Source organism: Mustela erminea, chromosome 2 (assembly GCF_009829155.1).
Source record: "Mustela erminea isolate mMusErm1 chromosome 2, mMusErm1.Pri, whole genome shotgun sequence".
Lineage (NCBI taxonomy): Eukaryota > Metazoa > Chordata > Mammalia > Carnivora > Mustelidae > Mustela > Mustela erminea.
The window spans coordinates 165593829-165615259 of record NC_045615.1 but is presented as its reverse complement, the minus strand read 5'-3'; the positions used below and the strand labels follow the sequence as shown (position 1 = coordinate 165615259).

The following is a 21431-nucleotide window of genomic DNA, read 5'->3' as shown; positions in this document are numbered from 1 at the left end:
CTCTGTTAAGCCCAAGCCCCCTTGACATGGCCAGTTCAACACTAACACATCCACCAAAACACCCTCTCTGAAGTCCCCCATCCAGAACGATCGCTTTTCATGCAGCAGTTGGGATTTTTCTTCCTCAGGTTAATCACACTTATTTTAGGGACATGCGACGCGTCAGCACCGGCGGGCTTCCGGTGGTCACGGGGATGTGAGGAGACTGGGGGAGATCTCTGTAAGGAGGCGAGGGTTGCCTGAGAGCAGAGTTCAGCATCGGACGTGGGTGCACAGAAAACACTCCATAAGCACTGCTCACACAGACCAGGGTCCGTGATTGCCAGCGGCGCGTCACTGAGGAGTTTTGTGAAGGTCACGGCGCTGGTTCTGTGCCACGGAGGGCAGCATCATTCTGGGTTCAGTGCTTTCCATGCCTGATAGTCTAAAACTGCCTCCTGAAGTGGCAGCCTTTTCCTACCATGTAACCAAGGCTGGCTTTTCAGTCTTCTTCTTTTTTAAATAAAGATGTTATGTATTTGTTTGAGAGAAAGAGAGAGAGAGAGAGCACAAGCAGGGGGAGTGGCAGAGAGGGAGGGAGAAGCAGCTCCCCGCTGAGCAGGGAGCCAGACTCAGGGCTCAATCCCAGGACCCCAGACGCTTAATCGACCGAGCCACCCAGGTGCCCCGAAGCTGGCTTTTCTATCCCATTCTGGAGCATCCTCCTCGGGTAAAGGATCTTCAATGTCACCCCTTCTCTGATGGCTCATTTACCAAAACAATCAAGATTACTTTAAATTCTACTTTGTTTCCTAGGTTACTTAAACCCCAGCTAGGAGCATTCAATGATACGGTGCTTCCAGTTAGGTGGGTCAATACAGCTCCAGACAATACAACCAAATCTACGTCTAAACCCAGTTACTCCTTTCAGTTAGTGACCCTTGGGCAGACGGTGTGAGACACTCTATTCTCCAGATCCCGAGTGGTGACAAGGTTTCCTCAGGAAGCCCAACTCCAAAGCAGTCGGTAGTGAAAAGCAGGTGTGTGTTAAGGAGGCTACGTCATGGTTCAGAGGCGAGGACCCATCACCCAGTGATGTCTGCCAGGATTGTGGGAGGGAAACAGATAGAGTGGTTTTGTCAACCCGGTATTTAGAAGAGCATACGATCAGAAGCTTTACTAAAATAAAGGTACGTACAGTTTTCCTGTTTTCTATAGTTCATGTATCTGTAATACAATAATTTGCCCCTCTTTAAATTTTGAGTAATTTTCTTTAATGTCTCTCAGTTATCAAGACTAGAAATACTGAAGATGTACTTGTTCTCCTAAGAAAAGCAAACAAGAAAAATCAATTCCTTTTTCATCACTATATACCCTGGAAGTCCCCCAGAAACTTACAAAATAAGCAATGTTGATCATAAAAGAAGAGGATTTTAACCCCAGATATAAATACTGATCATGAAATTAACTGTATGTTTATATCTATTTTGAAGGAAAAACAGAGTGGAAGAATTGACATTGCAATCAGCTGTCAGTCAACACTGCAGAGAAACTAATAGGCACTTAGAATTAACAGGCAGAGTTTCATTTCAACAACTAACATTTTATTTTTTACAGGTTTTATTTTTTAAAGGTTTTTAAAATTTATTTGAGAGAGAGAAGAGCAAGTGAGAGAGAACATGAGTTGGGGGGAAGGGTCAGATGGAGAGGGTGAAGCAGGGTCCCGCTGAGCAGGGAGCCTTATGCAGGGCTGCTAGATTGATCCAGGACCCGGAGATCATGACCTGAATCAAAAACCAATGCTTGACTGACTGAGCCACCCAGGGGCCCCAACAACGAACTCTGTGACATCTCATTCACTGTACTGCTGACTCGTTTCTTGGCTGACAACCCACACTAACTTTGTTGACTTGGACATGATTACTTTGATTAAACAAGAAATCCCACAACAGAGAAGCATCTGTAAAACTTCATTGTCGAATGAGCCATCAAATCAATTAAAATGTCAACCTTAATGTTTGGCATTGATGTAGAGTACCTTTTAAATTATAATCCTAAATATTCTCAATAGACTCATTTCTTTAAAAGTTCTGTTGATGATTTGAAATTTAAACGTTATGAGTTCCCTAGTATGTGACAAAAGCCAACATTCAGCAGAGGAGTTCCCATTTGTGGAAGAGTTACTTCAGCCTTCAACGGGAAAACGGAGACGGAAGGATTGACCAGAGGACCAAGTAAGGAAGATACAATTTGGGAGGGAGTGGGTGGCAACTTTTGATTTTTGATTTTGCACAGGAAAGATAAATCAGACGGGGATTTCTTTTCAGTCTGCTTGCTACTCCTTATGTGATCTGAAGCAAGTTACTGACCTTCTTCTCCTGTAGTTTCCTCATCTGCTAAGTGATAAGTAACAAAACCTCCTTCATGTAAATAATTTTGCATGATGCAGCCACGGTTTAATAAATGGTGATTATGTTATTGACATTGATATTAATATTGATAGATTTTTGTCCATAAGGTAGAAACAAAGTGGAGAAGTTTTGTTCTTTGGACTGGGGCTTTCTCTGAGGGTAGGGTGGCCAGAGGGCTGTTAGGGGAGGACACTGCTCTGGGGAACACTTCTAAAATGGCAGGCTGGATTTTGGCTTAATGGTAGCTGGTGAGCTGTCTGCTCCTCCCGATGGTGCAGAGAACTTCCCTAAAAAAGAATGTACTCTCAAGTTGACTCTCCTGTCCCCTGGTCCGGTTGTCTTCCCACTCTCAAAGAATCCCTGAGTCTCTACTCTCATCTGGCTTCCTCCACCTCCACAATGCGGAGACAAGACACAGGTACTCTCCTTATCTACTGAGGAGTCTAGGACTAAGAGAACTAAACCCCAACAAGATCCCCCAACAACTAAATAGTGTTGGGGACAGAACTGTCTAACACCTGCTTTTATCACTTATATTTATTTCTTTACTTTTAAAGATTTCATTTATTCACTTGACAGACACAGCGAGAGAGGGAACACAACAGGTGGACTGGGAGAGGGAGAAGCAGGCTTCCCACCCAGCAGGGAGCCCGACGCGGGGCTCGGTCCCAGGACCCTGCGACCACGACCTGAGCCGAAGGCAGACGCCCAATGACTGAGCCACCCAGATGCCCTTACCACTTATATTTAAAAGCAAAACTAATTTCATAGAAAATAGGTTTAGGCACAAGGCATATCACCTACTTTGTCACTGCTACGTGATAAGAAAAATGATTTGAAAAATAATGGGATATTTTATGAGTTTCGTGGCTGCTTTCTTAACGTGGGAGACTTCCTTTCTGTGATTTAGGGCTTCTTCACAATGCAATGAAGACCATTAGTCTGACGTGACCTTTTACCTTCTTTCCTGCCGGAACCACTCCTTCCTGCTCACTCACCGTGCGCCAGAATTAAATGCTAAGTCATCTTTCAGAGGTTAGAGTACACAGTCACACACAAGTCTCCAATCCAGTCTAACGTACATCTCCCTCCAAAACAGTATATTTTCATCAGATTATGAGGCAGAGTTTGAAGGAAGAACTCTTGTCTCACTTCTACTCTTCCTTCAAGAACGGCCTCTCCCCGCCGTCCCGGGCTGTCTGCTAACCCTGTTGTTCACAAGCCGCACGTCCCATGCCACCCTTCCCCACACCAGCCACCAAAGACTGGAAATCAAGTTCTGCTCCTTCAAGGGCCTATTTATTAGAAAACTAAGAAAATTATGGTGACAATATTGGATACCAAGAGATGAACACATTATTCTCAGAGAGCAGTGGCTCCAAAGGAGTGGACAGAAGTTAGGAGAAGAAAAAGGATTTTGCCCCCAGGGGACATCTGGCAATGCGTGGAGACTCTGTTGGCTGTCTTATTAGGAGTTTGCCACTATGATCTAGAGGGACATCTGACAATGCATAAGACCCCTCTCAATGTATAATGACCTTTTGTCATTCAACCCAATGACAACCCATAAGACCCCTCTCAATGCACAATGACCTTTTGTCATTCAACCCAATGACAACCCATAAGACCCCTCTCAATGCATAATGACCCTTTGTCATTCAACCCAAAATGTCAGTAGTCCTGAGGCTGAAAATCCCATCTCTAAGAGATAATGTGCTTTGAGTAACAACTTTTGTTTCGTAATTTTGAGTTTTAATTGCAGGCACTGGTCAGTCTCAACAGAGTTGTGTTTCAGAGCAGGTAACCATCAATCACACCCTTGAGACAAATATTTACTTTCTATTCATATAAAACTAGTTCTATGCCTCAGACTGAAGACTCTAGCTAAGCAATTCTTGATCCTTTATTTAGTTGTGTTTTTTTAATCTTTATGCTTGAAGTATAAGTTTAACCAAAAAAATATAAGTTCAACAACAAAGAAAAAGATACCCATTGTCATATTTGCTTCAGATATTCTCTAAAGAAAAAAACTGAACACAGTTAAAGCCCATCTCCCATTCTTTCTCTTCCCGCCTAGAAAATAACCACATTTATTTTACACTTATTTACATATATCTGCATAATTACATAATATGTTTATAGTAGTAATTTTAAATGTTTTTTACACTACACATTTTCTTTTCATGCAACATTAAAAACTGTGTACTTTGTTCTCTTCATGTAAATCCCGCTAACGCTCACGTGCTGGTTGTCCTCCTGGTGAGTGACTGCATTGTCCCCACATTTTCTTTTCTTTTTTTTTATTTTAATATAGCTCTCTGCAAGACAAAGTTTCTTTTTTAAGATTTTTATTTATTTATTTATTTTTTTTTTTAAAAGATTTTATTTATTTGACAGATAGAGATCAGAAGTACGCAGAGAGAGAGAGAGGAGGAAGCAGGCTCTCCGCGGAGCAGACAGCCCGACGCGGGGCTCGATCCCAGGACCCTGGGATCATGACCTGAGCCGAAGGCAGAGGCTTTAACCCACTGAGCCACCCAGGCGCCCCAAGATTTTTATTTATTTATTTGACAGAGAGAGACATAGCGAGAGAGGGAACACAAGCAAGGGGCGAGGGAGAAGCCGGCTTTCCCCCGAGCAGGGAGCCCAAATTGGGGCTCCATCCCAGGACCCTGGGATCATGACCTGAGCTGAAGGCAGATGCTTAACAACTGAGCCCCCCAGGTGCCCCTGTCCCCACATTTTCACTATTTGTATCCACTTGTAGCGAGTTTCCTTACACATACATGCTGAGCATGTGGCTCTGTTTGCGATCTTAGGAGAAGTGGAAGGGAGGGGCTGTCAACGAAATTTCATGGAATATGAAAATTTCATGTCATAAATTTCATGTAACAAATATCATGGAATATTGCACTTAGAAATACAGATGACTGGGGGACCTGGGTGGCTCAGTGGGTCAAAGCCTCCGCCTTTGGTCATGATCCCAGGGTCCTGGGATAGAGCCCTGAGTGGGGCTCCCTGCTCAGCAGGGAGCCTGCTTCCCCACCCCCACCTCTCTCTGCCTGCTTGTGATCTCTCTCTGTCAAATAAATAAATAAAATCTCAAAAAAAAAAAAAAAAAAGAAGAAAGAAAGAAAAGAAACAGAGATGACTGATCCTGTGGGTTACAAATGAATGACTGCAAAACGATCGAAACTTGGTCTTGAGAGAGCTGTATTAAGCGGTGAGGATAAAAATGTACGTTGTGCTAGAGAATCTTCTCAGACTCACCTGCTATTAAGTAATTTTTGTTCCTTCCAGAAACAAAAACCATATTTCTTATGTCCAGTAGAGCAGTATCAATAAATAAATAAATGTATCTATAGACCATGACTCAATCTAGGTTCAAATAAATCAATTATAAAAACATTTTTAAACTGTTAGGGGGATTTATATATGGACTGTGTATTAGATGATATTAAAAAGTTGTTTGAGTTAACCTAGTAGTGCTGTGGCTATTTTTCAAAATCCTTTTTTTAAAATGCATGAAAAGATATGAAATCTTATATTACATTGACTATTTTAGCAAAAAATAAGAAGGCACAGGTGAATCAAGTATGGCAAAATCTTGACAAATATTACCTGTATCAGGCTCATTATACTATTCCTCTGCTTTTGTGTGTGTTTGACAATTTTCATCATCATCGCTACCACCATTAGGCACACGATTTGTGAACAGAGGCAGACTAATAAAAGCAGATAGACATTTGGCAGTGATAAGGAAAATCTCTCTCTATAATCCTTCCATATCCTGTAACTGGATTATTTTTCTCTCTACAAGTAGCTAGACAAGTTCCAGTCTTTTATCAGCAAGATAATGCCATTAAATGCACTATACCACACATCTGTGAGGACAGCAGATACTGACTTGTATTCAGGGAGTTTGCATCAAGACGATCCTACTAAATCAACTTAAGTGATTTAAACAGACTATCAACCCCCCCCCATTCCCACCAACCAGCTGCCCAGCGGAGCACCTGGGTGGCTCAGTAGGTTAAGCAGCTACCTTCAGCTCAGGTCATTATCCTGGGGTCCTGGGACAGAGCCCCACTTTGGGCTCCTTGCTCAGTGGGGAATCTGCTTTTCCCTCTCCCTCTGCCTCTCCCCTACGCCCTCTCCCTCTCACACACATGCTCTCTCTCTACCAAATAAATAAATAAAATCTTAAAAAAAAAAAAAAACAGCCTGCCCAAAACAAAATGAGTATTGAAAATGATACTCAAATTTCTGTCAGAAAATATTATCCCTATTTTCTACAAATGAAAGAGATTCAGTATTGATGCAACCAATGTTACACCAGAATCAACATGGTTAATCAAGTCTCACAGAAAGAATTCCAAAAGTAAAATCAGAGCAAAATGTTAGGCAACCTGAATTCTCTCTGAATAGGTATAACATCCGAAGTTTCCGCACAGCATTTTGCCCTTTGTGTGTGTGTGTGTGGTGGGGGGGGAGGTGGAGGAAGAGATTGGGACGGGACATAAGACATGTAGGGCAGGAGAGAAATTAAGTACTGGAATTTCATTAACAATAGGCCATGTGACCCCAAATCCCTGCAGGTGGTGCCTGCGGGTGGGGGCAAATGGGGGATCCTGAGGAGGCACTTCCCACGCAAATGTTGCTGAGTCGGACCAAGGGCACGTTGTAGAGGACAGCGCCTACATACCCGAGCCACGGCCTCTATTTATCTGTATTGTTTGTGACACCACCAGGACAAGGGCAAACTCAAGCCTTTCTTCCTGCCTGTTAACTTTTGGTCGGTAAGCATTCAACATGTCCTATTAACATAATGCAGTTTACTGTGGAATTAGCGTCCAGTTCTGAAAATGGCGTAGTGAGTTACATTCATGATAAACACGACCCTAACCCTGAGTCACTGAAGTCCATTGCACAATCAATCCTTGAGATCAGTCAGGTACCCAAGGATGAGGCGGTGGCTCTTAACAGTCCATGGTCCCTTGCACGATTTACAACAGAGTGAGAGGAAAGTTGGTAAAATCTCAATCCACCATGTTCCTGGGTCTAACAGATGTGCCTGTCCCACGGCTGGAGCGGCGACACCCATCGGCCAAACGAACGAGGGTAGAGGGTAACTACGTTCCGCACTGACACGGAGTGCTCAGAACACGGTTCCTTAAAGAGGGGAAGAAAGATGTATCTTCAATGTTGCAGTAACAATGAGGAAACATCCTTAAACCTGGAAGAAGGTGCAATAACAGGGCTTCTAGAAGAGACCTTGCTCGTGACCCTGTCTGAAGCTCACTCGGGAAAGCAGGCGGTTTTAACAGGGGCTCCGCAGCAGATGGCTGAAGACAGGAGACAGCGCTTCAGCCACAAAGACAGTGTTTCCCTCGGGTCAGCTTTCCTCTGGCTTGTGAATAAAAGCACAAAAGAAATAGAACCCAAGAGGGGTTTAACTGCAGAGAGAGGGACTCAAAAAGTGTTTCCAAAACTCCTTCAGATACAAGAGTGGCCGAAGAAATTTTTAGTGCAGAAATTAACACAACTATTTTCCCTGTTTAGCCAATTTCTCCCTCTCCGTTTCCTGAACCTCTCGCCGGCTCGGGAGCGCTCCCACAGCTCCAGTGGCACCTGCTCTCCCGGGGCCCCTGGCCTGTCTGTGACACTTGCCTCAACCTCGACCGGCTTGGCGCCGACTGGGGTTCTTGCCCGCAGCCGCACAGAGACACGAGGCTCTGGAGGCAGAAGACTGCCCCGCACGCTTGTGTGTTTCTTCGGCCTCGGCCCGTCTGTCGGGGAGGAAGTCGCTCCCTGCCTGCGGACTACAGACAGCAGGTGCACCAACAGGGCGCACAACCTGGAACAGGCCTGCCCGGGCAGGATGGAAACCAGGATGGGAGCAGAGGCGCACAGGAGAGACTGAAGCAGATCCCACGCAGTCCTTCGCTTATTGCCTACCTGGGCGTGCATCGCTGTGACCTGTCGGATGCCTGTCTCCTCATAGGAGGCGTAGCTTAGTGGTCTGCGGGGCTCATCAAACTCACAGGTAGCAAATGCTCAGTAACTGCCAATAGTCATTGCCTATTTCATGGCTAAAAGGGACAACTACTCTGAATAAAAGAAGATAAATTTAGGAGACTTCAGCCTTACTCTAAGCCATTATGATTTATATTTTCTCCTCTTGTTCACTTCCACTCTTTTCTGGAGGTATCATAGAAAAGACAGATGCACGGCAAAAAACAAAAAAAGGAAGGAATCCAACAAGTGACACTATACACTTCAGTACAGGCTAAAAAATCTAAGCTAATACTAAGGACACCCTCACCTACTGATTTTTAATCCTCTTAGCCTACCAAGTTGATACGCCTTTTGCATTAATTCATGGCCCAAGATGTGCACCACCACCACCCCAATCTATAGGACTCCACAGAATTTCACTCAAGATCAGTGACATCCCAAATCTCACCAAGTACAACAGAAAACCAGCAATAAAGTTCGTTGTCTCCTTAATCATAAGGATACACATTTAAAAATGTACCTGGAAAAATTAAATATTAGTAGATCTAATCTTGGCCTATGTCCAAGAGAAGTTATCTGACAACAAAAGGAATGTGTGTAGCCAGAAATCCCCAATCTTGGTAAAATGTTCCCAGTGATAATACCTGGTGTTAAAGTAAACACCAGAAAGATCTACTAGTTGTTTCAATCCTTTGAACATAACAATCCAATTACACAAAATGAGCAGATGTTTTCATTCAAATACTTTGTTTCCAAAATGCACTGTGGTATAATACAGTTTCTACAGTTCCTCTCAGACAAGCCTCTGGAAGACAAATCCCTCCTAGTGAAGTGTTCGACCTCGTGATTATCTTTAATCTCAAATCAGATGGGCACAAAACTGGTCCTACGTTATTTTTGAAAAACACGTAAAGGCTTAGTCTTTTAATTAAATCAAATGACTTATTTATTCCTAATTTCATAGTCATCCCTTCCATAGAATTCTACTTTCCTATGAACCCCTGTCTTAAACAATTCTTAAAATTCTTACCCTCAGTAAAAGAGTTTATTGGAACAATAGCAAAATGCTAAAAGGCATAAGCACTAGAGAGTTCAGTGACTTAATTCACTTTTCAAAAAAACTGACCATGGTCTTTACTATAGGACTTTTCTGAGCCCTTGTTATTATGTAATGTATAATAACTATGTTACCACATTACTCTGTAATGTTACTTTCTAAAAACAAGATGTCACATGTGGTGGAGTAATTATTTTTTTCACATAATACCAGTCAGCCTTTAGAAGGAAAGGGTTACCCTGAGGAACATTTTTGAGAACAAGTTAGAATAAGGTACTAATAAAAGCTCAAAAATAAGTTTGACTCTAAGGTAGTCTAATTAGCATTATTTTCTTAAATCATTAACTACATCTTTAAAAATTACAGGCAACCACCTTTAAATGTATACCTTTAGAAATGCCCTATAAGAACACAAAGATGAACTAGCACACTATTACCTCCTACACAGTGAAAACTCATTCAAAACTTAGCCAGTGGCTCTTTTGCATAAAGAACAAAAGTATGAGTGGTCCAAGGCCTATAGAATGCACTGCTTTCTGCATATGCCAAGTTCAAACTGGGTAGATGTAAATTTATCCAGTTTGGATGCGTTAACCATCATAAATGAAAAAGAAGACTTACCGACAGAAGCTGAGCTTTTAAGACCCGACTCCTTTGGGACTCCTTTTTCAATTCGGATTGTGGCCCACTGTTTAAAAACAAGTAGTGTTGTTAGTGTAAACGGGTCCAAAGACACAAGGTAAGATACTCGAACCTTACTTACACACAAATGGAATTAAACGGTAAGCCCGGCACTCTCTGAATTACAGACGCCCTTGTAAACCTCTGAGGTAGCGGTAATCGGAGGCTCAAGCACAGCCTTATATTCATCACTGATTATGCTCTAATCAAATGAGCACAAGATCGTGTTTACCCTATTGAAACCCCTCGCGCACCTGGGACCCCCATCAAGGACTCCGTGAAAGCACAGGTTATGGCATCAAGTCTGAGTTCAAGGTACTTAATCCTTCTAGGCCTCCGTTTCCTCATCTGTAAAATGAGGACAATAGTTCCTATTCCTCAGGGTTGCCATGAAGATCGAAGGAGATGAGCACTTCCCCTCGTGAATACCTACTAAACACAGGAGCCGAAGAATAACTACTGTTTTCATAACAAATAAGGCATTCCGGGGCTAGACACCTCAGAGAGACCTGACTGCCTGCATCAGCAATCGGCTTGCGGAAGGGGGCTGTCCACACTTGGGGAACCGGAAAGGAAGTGGGGAAACGGCAAAGCCATCCCCCAATCAGCTGGTCACTTGCCCCCATTGAGATGCACAGGAAATTATGTGGAACCACAGGTTTGCAAGAACTTAAGAACAGGAAAAACCAATTCCCATTTTTGTTTTCAGTGTACACAGGAATATAAAGAAATAGACCAAGATGTGATTTGTTATTTTCTCCTTTGTACTTTTCCTATGCATTTCCAAAATTATCCACCATGAACATCAGTGTTCAGAGACCACAAGTGAACTTTGTTGATAGCATCCCAGAAAATGCCAATGGCTATTTTCCCAGTTTAGAAAAGGAATGGTTAAAATTATTAAAATATGTCGATGATTACAATTCCAGCAGCTAACATTGTCTAAACTGAGTGATTGGAGAGGAACTGGGAAATTGTGATCATTATAAGTAGGACTTCAGTGCCCTTGAAGGAGCAAAAAGAATTTTTCAAAAATATAGTGGCCAAAAACCAGGTATTGCTAGACTCACAAGGAATTAAACAGATTTTTTTAAATGCAAATAAATAAGACAATGAAGGACAAGGACTAAATAACCTAAAACATATACCTGGAGGTCAAGGGGAAGGGCATGACCTGAGTACATCAGGACCCCGCACAACATCCCAAAGAGCCAAGTAGGAACATGTTATTTGCGCTTAGAGAACCGCCTATAAATAGACATGTAATCTTCCTGGCTTCAAGTGGCAAGTCACATATGATAGTAAGACTCAATCTTAATCCGATCGAGCCTTTTTCCTTCTATGGTGATTGAATGCAGGACTTCTCAAACTCTAGATATACCTCTCATCTCCTCTCCTCTCGATAGACGGGAAGCTTTATTTCCATAGTTTTTACTTTAAAGCTTTTAGTACCTATTGTCATTTATAATTAGACCAAAAAGAGAATTAAAATAAAATTGTGTCATAACCAAACACTTGTTATCTTGGAGCTCACTTTTTTTCTTGCGGCCAGGCGATTTTATTTTTTATATAAGCAGCAATGACGTTAGATTAGGACAATTATTCCATGCTCAAGTGATGGAAAAAACTGATATTTTGAGGCTATTATGGGCTGAATTGTGTCTCCTCCCAAAATTCGGAAATGCAAATTCCGAAAATTCAACACAGAAACCTTCCCAGTCCTCAGAGTGTGACTGCATTTGGAAACAAGGCCTTTTTTTAAAAGGTGACAAAGTTAAAATGAGGCCTTTAGGATGTGCCCTAAGCTAACACGACTGATGTCCTTCTAAGAAGAGGAATTTAACAAACAGAAGCACCAGGGATTTGCACCAGAGAGGAAAGATCGTGTGAAGGCAGCCGTCTGCAAGCCGAAGAAAGAGGTCCCAGAAGAAACCAAACCTGCCCACACCTTCATCTGGGACTTCCAGCCTCCAGAACTGTGAGAAAATAAATTTGCATTGTCTAAGGCACGCAATCTGGTATTTTGTGATGGCGGCCCTGGCGGACTAATACAGGGGTGCGCATCCTACAGCGTGATGTGCTACAGGGCTCCAGGCAAGCGTCAGAAGGCACACCTGCTCCTCAGTCGGTAGCTCCAAGGTCTGTCCTACAAAATGCAGTTACAGTGTCCAAGACTAGCAAAGTTTCAGGTTGGAGGAGAAGTCACTTAAGCCAAAGAAAATGTGTGGTAGAGAACCACTTTCTCCATGGGCTTACTCCCCAGGGAAGGTGGGAAGCACCAGGCTTTGCAGTGGACGCTGCGAACGAGTTCTGGCTCTGCACTCCCAGGCCGGCTCATCTCAGAGGGGAGAGTTTTCACTTCTTGGGACCTTGGTTTCATCATCCCTAAACCAGCAACAGTACCAAGATAAAAGATTAAAGAAGGTGATCTGTCCAATGACTGCCACACAACGGCCACAAAGTGGAAAATGTTGGCTTCCTCCTCCCTCCTCACACCTTACAGTTTATTTAACTTGCAAAATGATCACTTTTTTCCAGAAAAATTGCATTGCATCTTCCAATAAACAACTCTGTCGCTTCTACCATGCCAACTGACCAGGTAGCCCAGAGAGAGAGATGGGGAATATCTCTTCAGAAGTTCTAAGCTTCTTCTAGAGGTTATCTCAGAAAACATCTGCCTCCAGGAAACATGAAAAATGCAGTTCTGTCCACAAGAAGATCCTGAAGTAGGAGGTGGCTTTTAACAACCCCATTGTTACTCCCAGATTACTTCCCACCCACCCCCAAAAAGAAAAGTTGAAAGATACTTCCCATTGGGTTCTCACTCTACTTTACTTTAAGAATCCTCTTGGGGGCGCCTGGGGGGCTCAGTGGGTTAAAGCTTCTGCCTTCAGCTCAGGTCATGATCTCAGGGTCCTGGGATCGAGGCCCGCATCAGGCTCTCTGCTCAGCAGGGAGCCTGCTTCCCTCTCTCTCTGCCTGCCTCTCTGCCTACTTCTGATCTTTGTCAAATAAATAAATAAAATCTTTAAAAAAAAAAAAAAGAAATAAAAATCCTCTTGTGAAGCAAAAAGCAGCTGTCTCTAATTCACACACAAAAAGTGTTAGGTACGATTTTAAGGTAACTTCCTTTTTATTCATGTATTCATTTATTTGTTTTTAAAGTAGGCTCCACACCCACTGTGGAGTCCAGTATGGGAACTCGTGACCCAGAGATTAAGACCTAAGCCGAAATCAAGACTCACACTGGGCTTGAACTCACAGCCCTGAGTTCAAGAGCTGAGCTGAGATCAAGAGTTAAACACTTAACTGACTGAGCCACCCACATACCCCTCAGTCTGAGTTTTAAGGCTTAGATCAAAAGCTTGCAAAAATGTGACATTGTCACCTAGATAATAACAACTTTCAGTTCTTACGCTAAAAAGACATTTAAAAATTAGCTAAAAAGAGAAAAGGAGATGATGAAAATTATATAAAAATTCAAATATAAGGTTTATCCAAATAACAGCAGGCCACCATCCGTAGCATAAAACAGTTTCTCGACAGACCTGTCGTCTTGGCAGAGTAAGAACTCAGGCTCTAGATTCAGATTAAAATCCCAATTCTACCACCAACAGCTGTATGCTGCTATCCGGATGAATTAACTCTGTGAATAACCATTCCTTCACCTGCCGGCGGGAGTAACAGCCTCTGTCAGAGAGCTGTGCAATTAAGCACACCGCCTGGGCAGCTTTTCTTTATTATTACTTCTGTCATAAACAGCCATGGCCTTCTAATACGCTTATTGTATCTCCAACAGCAGCAATAATGCCTGAGTATTAGAGTAACAGAGGGGTTAGAACCACCTGACATGACATTTATTGACATGCCTTTAAAAGAAAATGAAAAACTAATTGGTGGATGGAGGAAAGTGTAAAGGGAAAGAATAATAATTAAAAGGCAAAAATAGTCTGCTCTGACTAAGTATACGAACTCATTAAAGATCTGAAGGTAGGTTACTTAGCCACATAGGAGCAAAAGCAAAAACAAACAAAAAAACAAAACAAAACCAAAGAGTGTTCCAATTCAGGCAGCACTGAGATTGGAGGACCTCCCGCGAATCGGTGCTTTCCTCGACCTCCCGCGAATCGGTGCTTTCCTCGACCTCCCCCACACAGGCGCGCAGTAGCTCTCTGGGTCATTCCTCTCTACACCCATGTGGCATCTTACGTGACCTACTCAAGGTTGCAGGGCCAGAAGTTCTGAAGAATCTGTCCATGCTTCCAGCTTCTCAAAAGCTGAGAGAAAAATTAGTGCATCAACATTCATTATCTGTCCGTCGCCTGCGCTCTCTGGTTGGATTATTCGTCTCACTGCCCTGCCTTCTCTACTGTTCCTTTACTGTTTACTGATACTCTCTTCCCACCTCAACTTCCCTGTAATCACGAGCCTTGGGCCAACACATAGCAGTCCAACACCCTCAGCCCCGTCAGCTTCTGTGGTTGGAAACGGCTTTTTTTTTTTTAACCTTAAATCCATGTTCTTGTTTGAAATAAACATGAAAACTTCACACACACACACACACACACACACACACACACCCTCCCAGAGATTCCAACGTGTATCCAAACGCTCCACCCTCTCCACATCCCCACCCCAAAGTTTTACTGTTCATGGTTTGAATTCCTAAAACAATTTTCCCAATACGAAGTTGCAATAATGCTGTATAAACTCCTTAGAAATCATGATATACCCCTGGAAAAACACCAGCTTAGAGAAAGAAACCACCAAATCCATTGAAAACTAAGTGCTAAGGACTAATGAGTAACAGAAGGACCAGGCCTTGCACAGAATCAACAAAAAAGCGATGTATTTGTCCAGAACTAAAAATGTCCGAATACTGAACAACCAGCACAATTTTTAAGGGAATTATCCCTACAGTCGGGAAAAGCAATCCACTGTACCACCCAACTGAAACGTCTGTGAAACATCTAAAGCTGTTCCAGCAGGAGGAGGAGAAGCCGAGGGTCACCATTTCGTTCTTCTGTGCCTAAAGCAGACATCACTCTGGGATCACAGCTCCTTCCTGAGGAGCCCAGCTGCTCCCAAACACAGGTGCTCCAGTCAGCGACAAGTCAGCGCTGGCCCACAAAATGAATCCCCCTTCCAATTACATATATGCCAACCATCACTCTGACCCAGTAACTTACTCTAAGCAAAGAGGGTAGTTCCTTAGGCTGCCATCTACCTGGTTTCCAGGCTACGTGGTCTATCTCCCAGTAACAAGCAGCGCCTCTCTAAAAGTCTCTTCAACTCTAGATGGACAAGAAAAACTGAAAACTTCAGGCCCTACCTAACTGAAGACCAGATCCTGAACTGGCTACATCCCTTCCAAGTAGAGTAGATGTCTGCCAGGCAGACAGCAACTAGCTGGTCTCTCTCCTTGACAGCTCTTTTAGTTGTACCTTGAATGATCAAAGCACAGCAGACAGGAGTCAGAGGCTGGAAGCCAGTGTGTGGGATCTCCCTCCACTCCAGCCTCACTTGGGGTATAAATTCCAAAAGACACTATTGTACGGGGGAACAACTCAGTCATTTCAGAGTTCTGAGAAAGAGTTCTGAACACCAGCCAAAGAGGATCGTCTGCTACGGGGAGAGGATCTGCAGAAGACCTAGCGGTAAAGAAGCAGCCTAAGAAACTCACAGCGCAGCGGGACCAAGTTCAGAGTGTGAAGCCAACAGGAAAGTTAAAGACTGCCCCGTATCTCCCAGCAGAAACAACAGAACCTCTAAAATCTGAAGATGAGGATGAAGAATCAAATCCAACTTCAGAGATGACACAGGAAAGCAGCCACAGAAAGAAAGTGCAATAAAAATCTGGGGCAAAACAGGAGATTAGCAGGCAGAAGAGAGTTGCAGGTTAGCAGGTGAGAGATAAGGGGGTAATCTCCACGTGGGAGATTAGCAGGTTAGAGATGTGTATCTGGCAGCCACCCCATTCACTGAGAGAGAAAAAAACCAGGCCTGCGGGTAGACCGAAGATAAGGGCAGAAAAATGAGAACGTGATTTGGAAGGTCCTGTAGGAGTTAGAGAAAAAAGGGTGGCAGTGTCTAAATAGTAATATTATTCATTTTAATTAAAAGCCGCAGACAATGTTTTAGCAGCTGACACCTACAGGCACCCTTCTAAAATGCTTGACATGTTAACTCACTAAACAACCCTGTGCGGGGTGCCTGGGTGGCTGTGTGTTAAGCCTCAGGTCCTGATCTCAGGGTCCTAGGATCAAGGCCCAGCCTCAGGCTCCCTCCAAGCATCTGCTTCTCCCTCTGCCCCTCCTCCTGCTCATGCTTGCTCGCACGCGCGCGCGTGCTCTCTCTCTCTCTCTCTCTACCTCTTAAATAAATAAATAAAATCTTTTAAAAAAAATAAAAAACCCTATGGAAATAGATGTTATATTGCTATTCCCATTCTACAGATGAGTGAAATAAAGCACAAGAAGTGGGTGACTTCCTTGAGGTCACAAACTGAGAAGCCGAGCAGACTCTGGAAGCAAATCTGAGCGAACCTGTATCCAGAGTCTCCTCATCACTGGACTACGGGTCCTCTCCTTAGTAAGACTCTTGTCTCCACTTAATTCAAGCAAACCACTGACTTCTGAGTCTGTTCCCTCCCCTGGAAAAAAAGGGGTAACACTGGCCCTCCCTCCCTTCCAAGGCAGGGAGGAAAGAGAAGGGAAAGCCCTCGCCCCAGTCATCCGCTAACAGCTTTCTGTGCAGAATTTGGAAGCAGGGAGAACAGAGGTCAAAAAAGATACATTTTCAAGGACATTTCAAGTGCTTTGGTTAGATAAAATTTCCATGACTCCATTAAAATATAATCAGATTTCTCTCTACCGCCCAGCAATCGGTTTCTTATCTTGAGCATAAACTGGAACATGATGCCTTCTGGACAGCCTTAGTGCGTGAAAGGACCTCTGAAACCTGGGGCTATAAACCTGGGCCGAGCGAAGGGACACCGCGCACTAGCTGACGGACAGACAGAAACCTGCAGTATACAAGACAGCTGCCTTGTTCTAACCAATACTAGTAATAAAGCCGTGGTTTACGGAGGAAGGGGCTCTGCGCCCAGCAGGGAGAACAAGGTCTGAGCCCGGACCCCCCACTCTGCGGGAGTAGCCCCGACGCTGTCGGTCTCCGCGCGACTGCGGGGGACAAACGCGCGCCCCGCGGGCCCGCTGACCTTCCGAGACGGCCCCCTCGCACCAGCTCGGCTCTCAACAGCTCTGCCCCGGGGTCTCTCTCCCTAAAGCCCTCAGCGGCGTCGGGGCGCCACATCCCCCGGACACTCACCTCTAAAGTTTTCACCAAGATTTTCATGTAGATCTCGGAGATGCCCAGAGACACCCCGAAGGCCGAAGGCAGGAGGATGAGGCCGAGCACCAGCGTCAGCCAGGTGGAAAGGATCTTGCCGGCCAGCTCCGCGCCCTCCATGGCTGGGCGCGCCCTCTCGGAAGGGGTCCGCGGTGGCGTCGGAGCGCGACGGCTGTGTCCCTGTCCCCAGGCGGGCGGCGGCGGCGGCTCGGGGAGCAGAGGCGCGGAGCCGGGCTCCGGAGAGTCAGCGCCGCCGCCTCCCGGCACTCACCTCTGCAGGGAAAGAGCAAAGGAAGGAGAAAACTTGGAGCACGACGGCGATTTCCTTCCTTCCCCTTCGGGCTCCTCCCGGCCGCGCCAGTTAACTCTCTCCCCGCCGGAGGCCCGCGCGACGCCACCGCAGCGGGCGCAGACCTGGGCGCAGACCTGGGCGCGCCGGCGGGCGACCGGAGCTGGGGTGAGCGCAGTGACACCGCGGCGCGGGCCCCACCCCGGGGCCTGATTTCCTCTGCGCGGCGTTTGCGACGACTCAGCGGCTGAGTCACCCAGGCCCTCCCGGAGCGCGCGGCCCCGCGGGCGCCCCGCACCACCGCACACGCGCCGCGGGCGCAACTGGCGCCAGGCCGAGCCCTGGGTCGGGGCAGGCTGCGCCCCTGCGCCAGGCGCCCTATTTCTGCGCCGGGCCTCGCCCCGCCTCCCCCGCCACCCAACCCGGAGCCTCCAGGCGGGTCCGCACCGCCCGCGCCGCGGCACACGCCCCCCGTCGCCCCCGCCGCCCCCCTGCTTCCCCGCGCCCCGCCTCCCCCGGCCAAGGTCCTTTGGGGAGCAGAGCTTTGGGCAACGCGTTAGCATTTCTTCACCCGCGGAATGACGCATCCGGGACGTGGAGGAGGTCGCGGCTGTAAATCAAGCTCCTGCGGGGAGAGGGCGGGCACCGGGCGCGGCGGGGCCGCCGTTGGCGCCGCGTCCGGGTCTCCCGCGCCCCCTCCCCCCCGCCCCGAGCAGCGGCGCGGCCCGTCTCCCGCTCGCCGGCGGAGGGGAAGCTCTCCCCGCGGCCGCCTTCCCCCCGGCGCGGGCGCCCTTCGGCCGAGGCCGCGCTCTCCGCCGGGGAAGGCGCGGGCGCTGCGGCCACCCGCACGGCGCGCACGAGCGCGGGACGCCAGGCTCCGACGATCGCGCGCCGCCGGCCGAGCGGGACCCCGCGGCCTCGGCCGCCCGCGGGACACCGGGAAGGCCGAACCCTCCGTGGCTTTCGCGACCTGAGCCTGCCGGACACAGAGCCTTGGGCTGCCCGAGCTTCCAGAGCGCGACCGAAAGGGGCCGGAATCTCCCGCACCCAGGCCTCCTTCGGGGGTCGTCTCAAGCTGGGAAAACTGGGAGGGCGAGCGGACGCTTCAAGGAAACCTGCCCCTGCCCAGGGTGTGGAGGAAACGGGGCGCAGAAAGCAGGAGACGAGCCTCGAGGCGAAGAAAGTACACGCTAGTCCTGCGCACCTCCTGCCAGGTGCGGGCCGCAAAGAAAGCAATGACGAGTTGGTCCTAGGAACCAAGTTACGGGGGCAGGGGGCGGCGGTGTCCGTCGTTAAGCATCTGCCTTGGCCTCAGGTCATGATCCCAGGGTGCTGGGATGGAGCCGCGCTGTGGGCTCCCTGCTCAGCCGGCAGCCTGCTTCTCCCTCTCCCACTCCCCCTGCTTGTGCTCCCTCTCTCGCTGTGTCTATCTGTCAAATAAATAAATAAAATCTGTTAAGAATTTTTTTTAAAGAACCAAGTTATGAATGAAGAAGTTTCGGGGTTTTGGTGTCTCTGTATGACCTTCCAGTTCACAAAAAGAAGGAAGACACGATTGGCAAAACTGTCCCAAGTTCTTGCTGAAAACAAACACCTATTTAGCATAAAACCTTAAAGATTATATTGACTCATTTGGGGCGCCTGGGTGGCTCAGTGGGTTAAGCCGCTGCCTTCAGCTCAGGTCATGATCTCAGGGTCTTGGGATCGAGTCCCGCATCGGGCTCTCCGCTTAGCAGGGAGCCTGCTTCTCTCTCTCTCTCTCTCTGCCTGCCTCTCCATCTACTGTCAAATAAATCTTAAAAAAAAAAAAAAAAGATTATATTGACTCATTTAACATTTATACTTGAGGCAAAATTCTTACTTCTTGTATTTCCTCAAAGGAAGGTGACAGGAATGCTGAATGACTGGGCCAGCGTTTACCCAGCAAACACCCAGGGCCTGCAACTCGGCCTAAGGATGACTTTTTCTAACCAGCCAGACACAGGTGCTGCCCACAATCCTTAGTCATTTCTGTTGCTCGTTACCAAACTCCATGAACTGGTTTGGGTTTGTCCTTTTTGTTTTTTTCACTGTTGTGGAAGAACTATCGTCCCACAACAGAATGGTAGAATGAGAGTAACGTGGAATGTGTGGTCTTAGCTCGACTGCAGACAAAAGCTCTAAGCTCAGGCTGCTAGTCCTGCTGTGCTTCAGCTTTCTCATCAGTCAACAACAAAGCTCTCCGAGGAGATCAGAAAGCTAGTGTGTGCAAGTGCAAAAGCTCTCCATCTTCTTCTTGCCTAAAACACTGCAGAGCCAAGGTAGACTCACCTTTGCAAGTGAGGAGGGAGAGGGAAGAAAGGGGAGAGAGTGTGGGTGGCCCCAGACCTCCCCGCAGCACTCACCTCACCTCTCCCCTCTCCTGCAGCCCTTGAGGCGCTTCCAATGAAACCCAGGTAGGACCCTGTTTCCTTTCCTGCAGTTCGGACTCCCTGCACGCACTCTGTTCGCTTCCTAGGGCTACCTTGTTACCAATGACCACAGACTTAATGACTCAAAACAAGAAAACTTGATTTTCTTGCAGGGCCAAGCTCCTCCCAAAGGACTGGGGAGGAGTGGAGATGACACTCTTTCCTTGCTTCCTCTCCCTTCAGGAGGCTCCCAGCATTCGCTGGCTGGTGGCGGCACCACTCCACTCATGGTCTCAGTCTTGCTAAGTCTTCTCTTCCCGTCTCTTCTCTTCTCTGATAAAGACATTGTCATCCTAGACTCAGGACCCACCCTCACCCAGAATGATCTCATCTCAAGATCCTTCACTTAGTTATACTCAATCTGCAACGACCTTTATTCTAAATAAGGTCACATTCACAGGTTGGGACTTGGGCATGTCTTTTGGAAGGCTACAGTTCAATCCACTAAATCCACTACTCTTATCATCTCTGAAAACTGAGATAAGACCCAGTTGGAGAGGTTGTTATTGGGATTTGAGATTATATTTTAAAAATTCAGCTGAGGGTAAAATGTTCAATCATGAGGTTGTTCAGAACAATCCTGGTTTTCACCTTTTTTTTTTTTTAAAGATTTTATTTATTTATTTGACAGAGAGAGAGGCAGGCAGAGAGAGAGAGAGAGAGAGGGAAGCAGGCTCCCTGCTGAGCAGAGAGCCCGATATGGGACTCGATCCCAGGACCCTGAGATCATGACCTGAGCCAAAGGCAGCGGCTTAACCCGCTGAGCCACCCAGGCGCCCCTGGTTTTCACCTTTTGTCCTGGCACATATTTTAATAATGCTTCCTATCACTCTCAAAAATATCCTGGTTTGAATGGAAATCACATGGTTCCCTTCTGCTTACATAGTTTCTAAGATCCTTCCCACTCCTAAAATATTGGATCCTTTGAAAAAAATCACTGTCAAGTTCTTTGTATGGCACCTTGTCAACACCTGAGGCCAAATTTAATTGTATAAGGGAATTAAGGAAAGGGGTTAGCATTTGTTCACATCTTCTCAGCTTCAATGTGGGTAGAAATCCCTGGGGCTCTTGTTAAAATGCAAATACTTAGCAGGGTCCAGGTAAGTCGCTAGGAGACAACGCAAAAGAAGTGATTCCCAAGAGCTGGCGGCCATTATCCAGGACTCACTTTGTGATCTTGTATCATCTTCAAACCC

General features: G+C 46.3%; 1 protein-coding gene across 1 annotated transcript in view; it reads right to left on the bottom strand.

Moving 5' to 3' along the window:
- Window positions 1-17643, bottom strand: part of GPAT3 (glycerol-3-phosphate acyltransferase 3) — a 58426-nt gene extending 40783 nt beyond the window's left edge. Inside the window, exons 1-2 of the mRNA XM_032334817.1 lie at window positions 17476-17643; window positions 10087-10153 (exon numbers count right to left, since the gene is read on the bottom strand). Coding sequence (XP_032190708.1) covers window positions 10087-10153; window positions 17476-17616 — 208 coding nt within the window. The 5' untranslated portion in view covers window positions 17617-17643. The remainder of the gene's footprint in view (window positions 1-10086; window positions 10154-17475) is intronic.
- Window positions 17644-21431: the final 3788 nt, after the last annotated feature.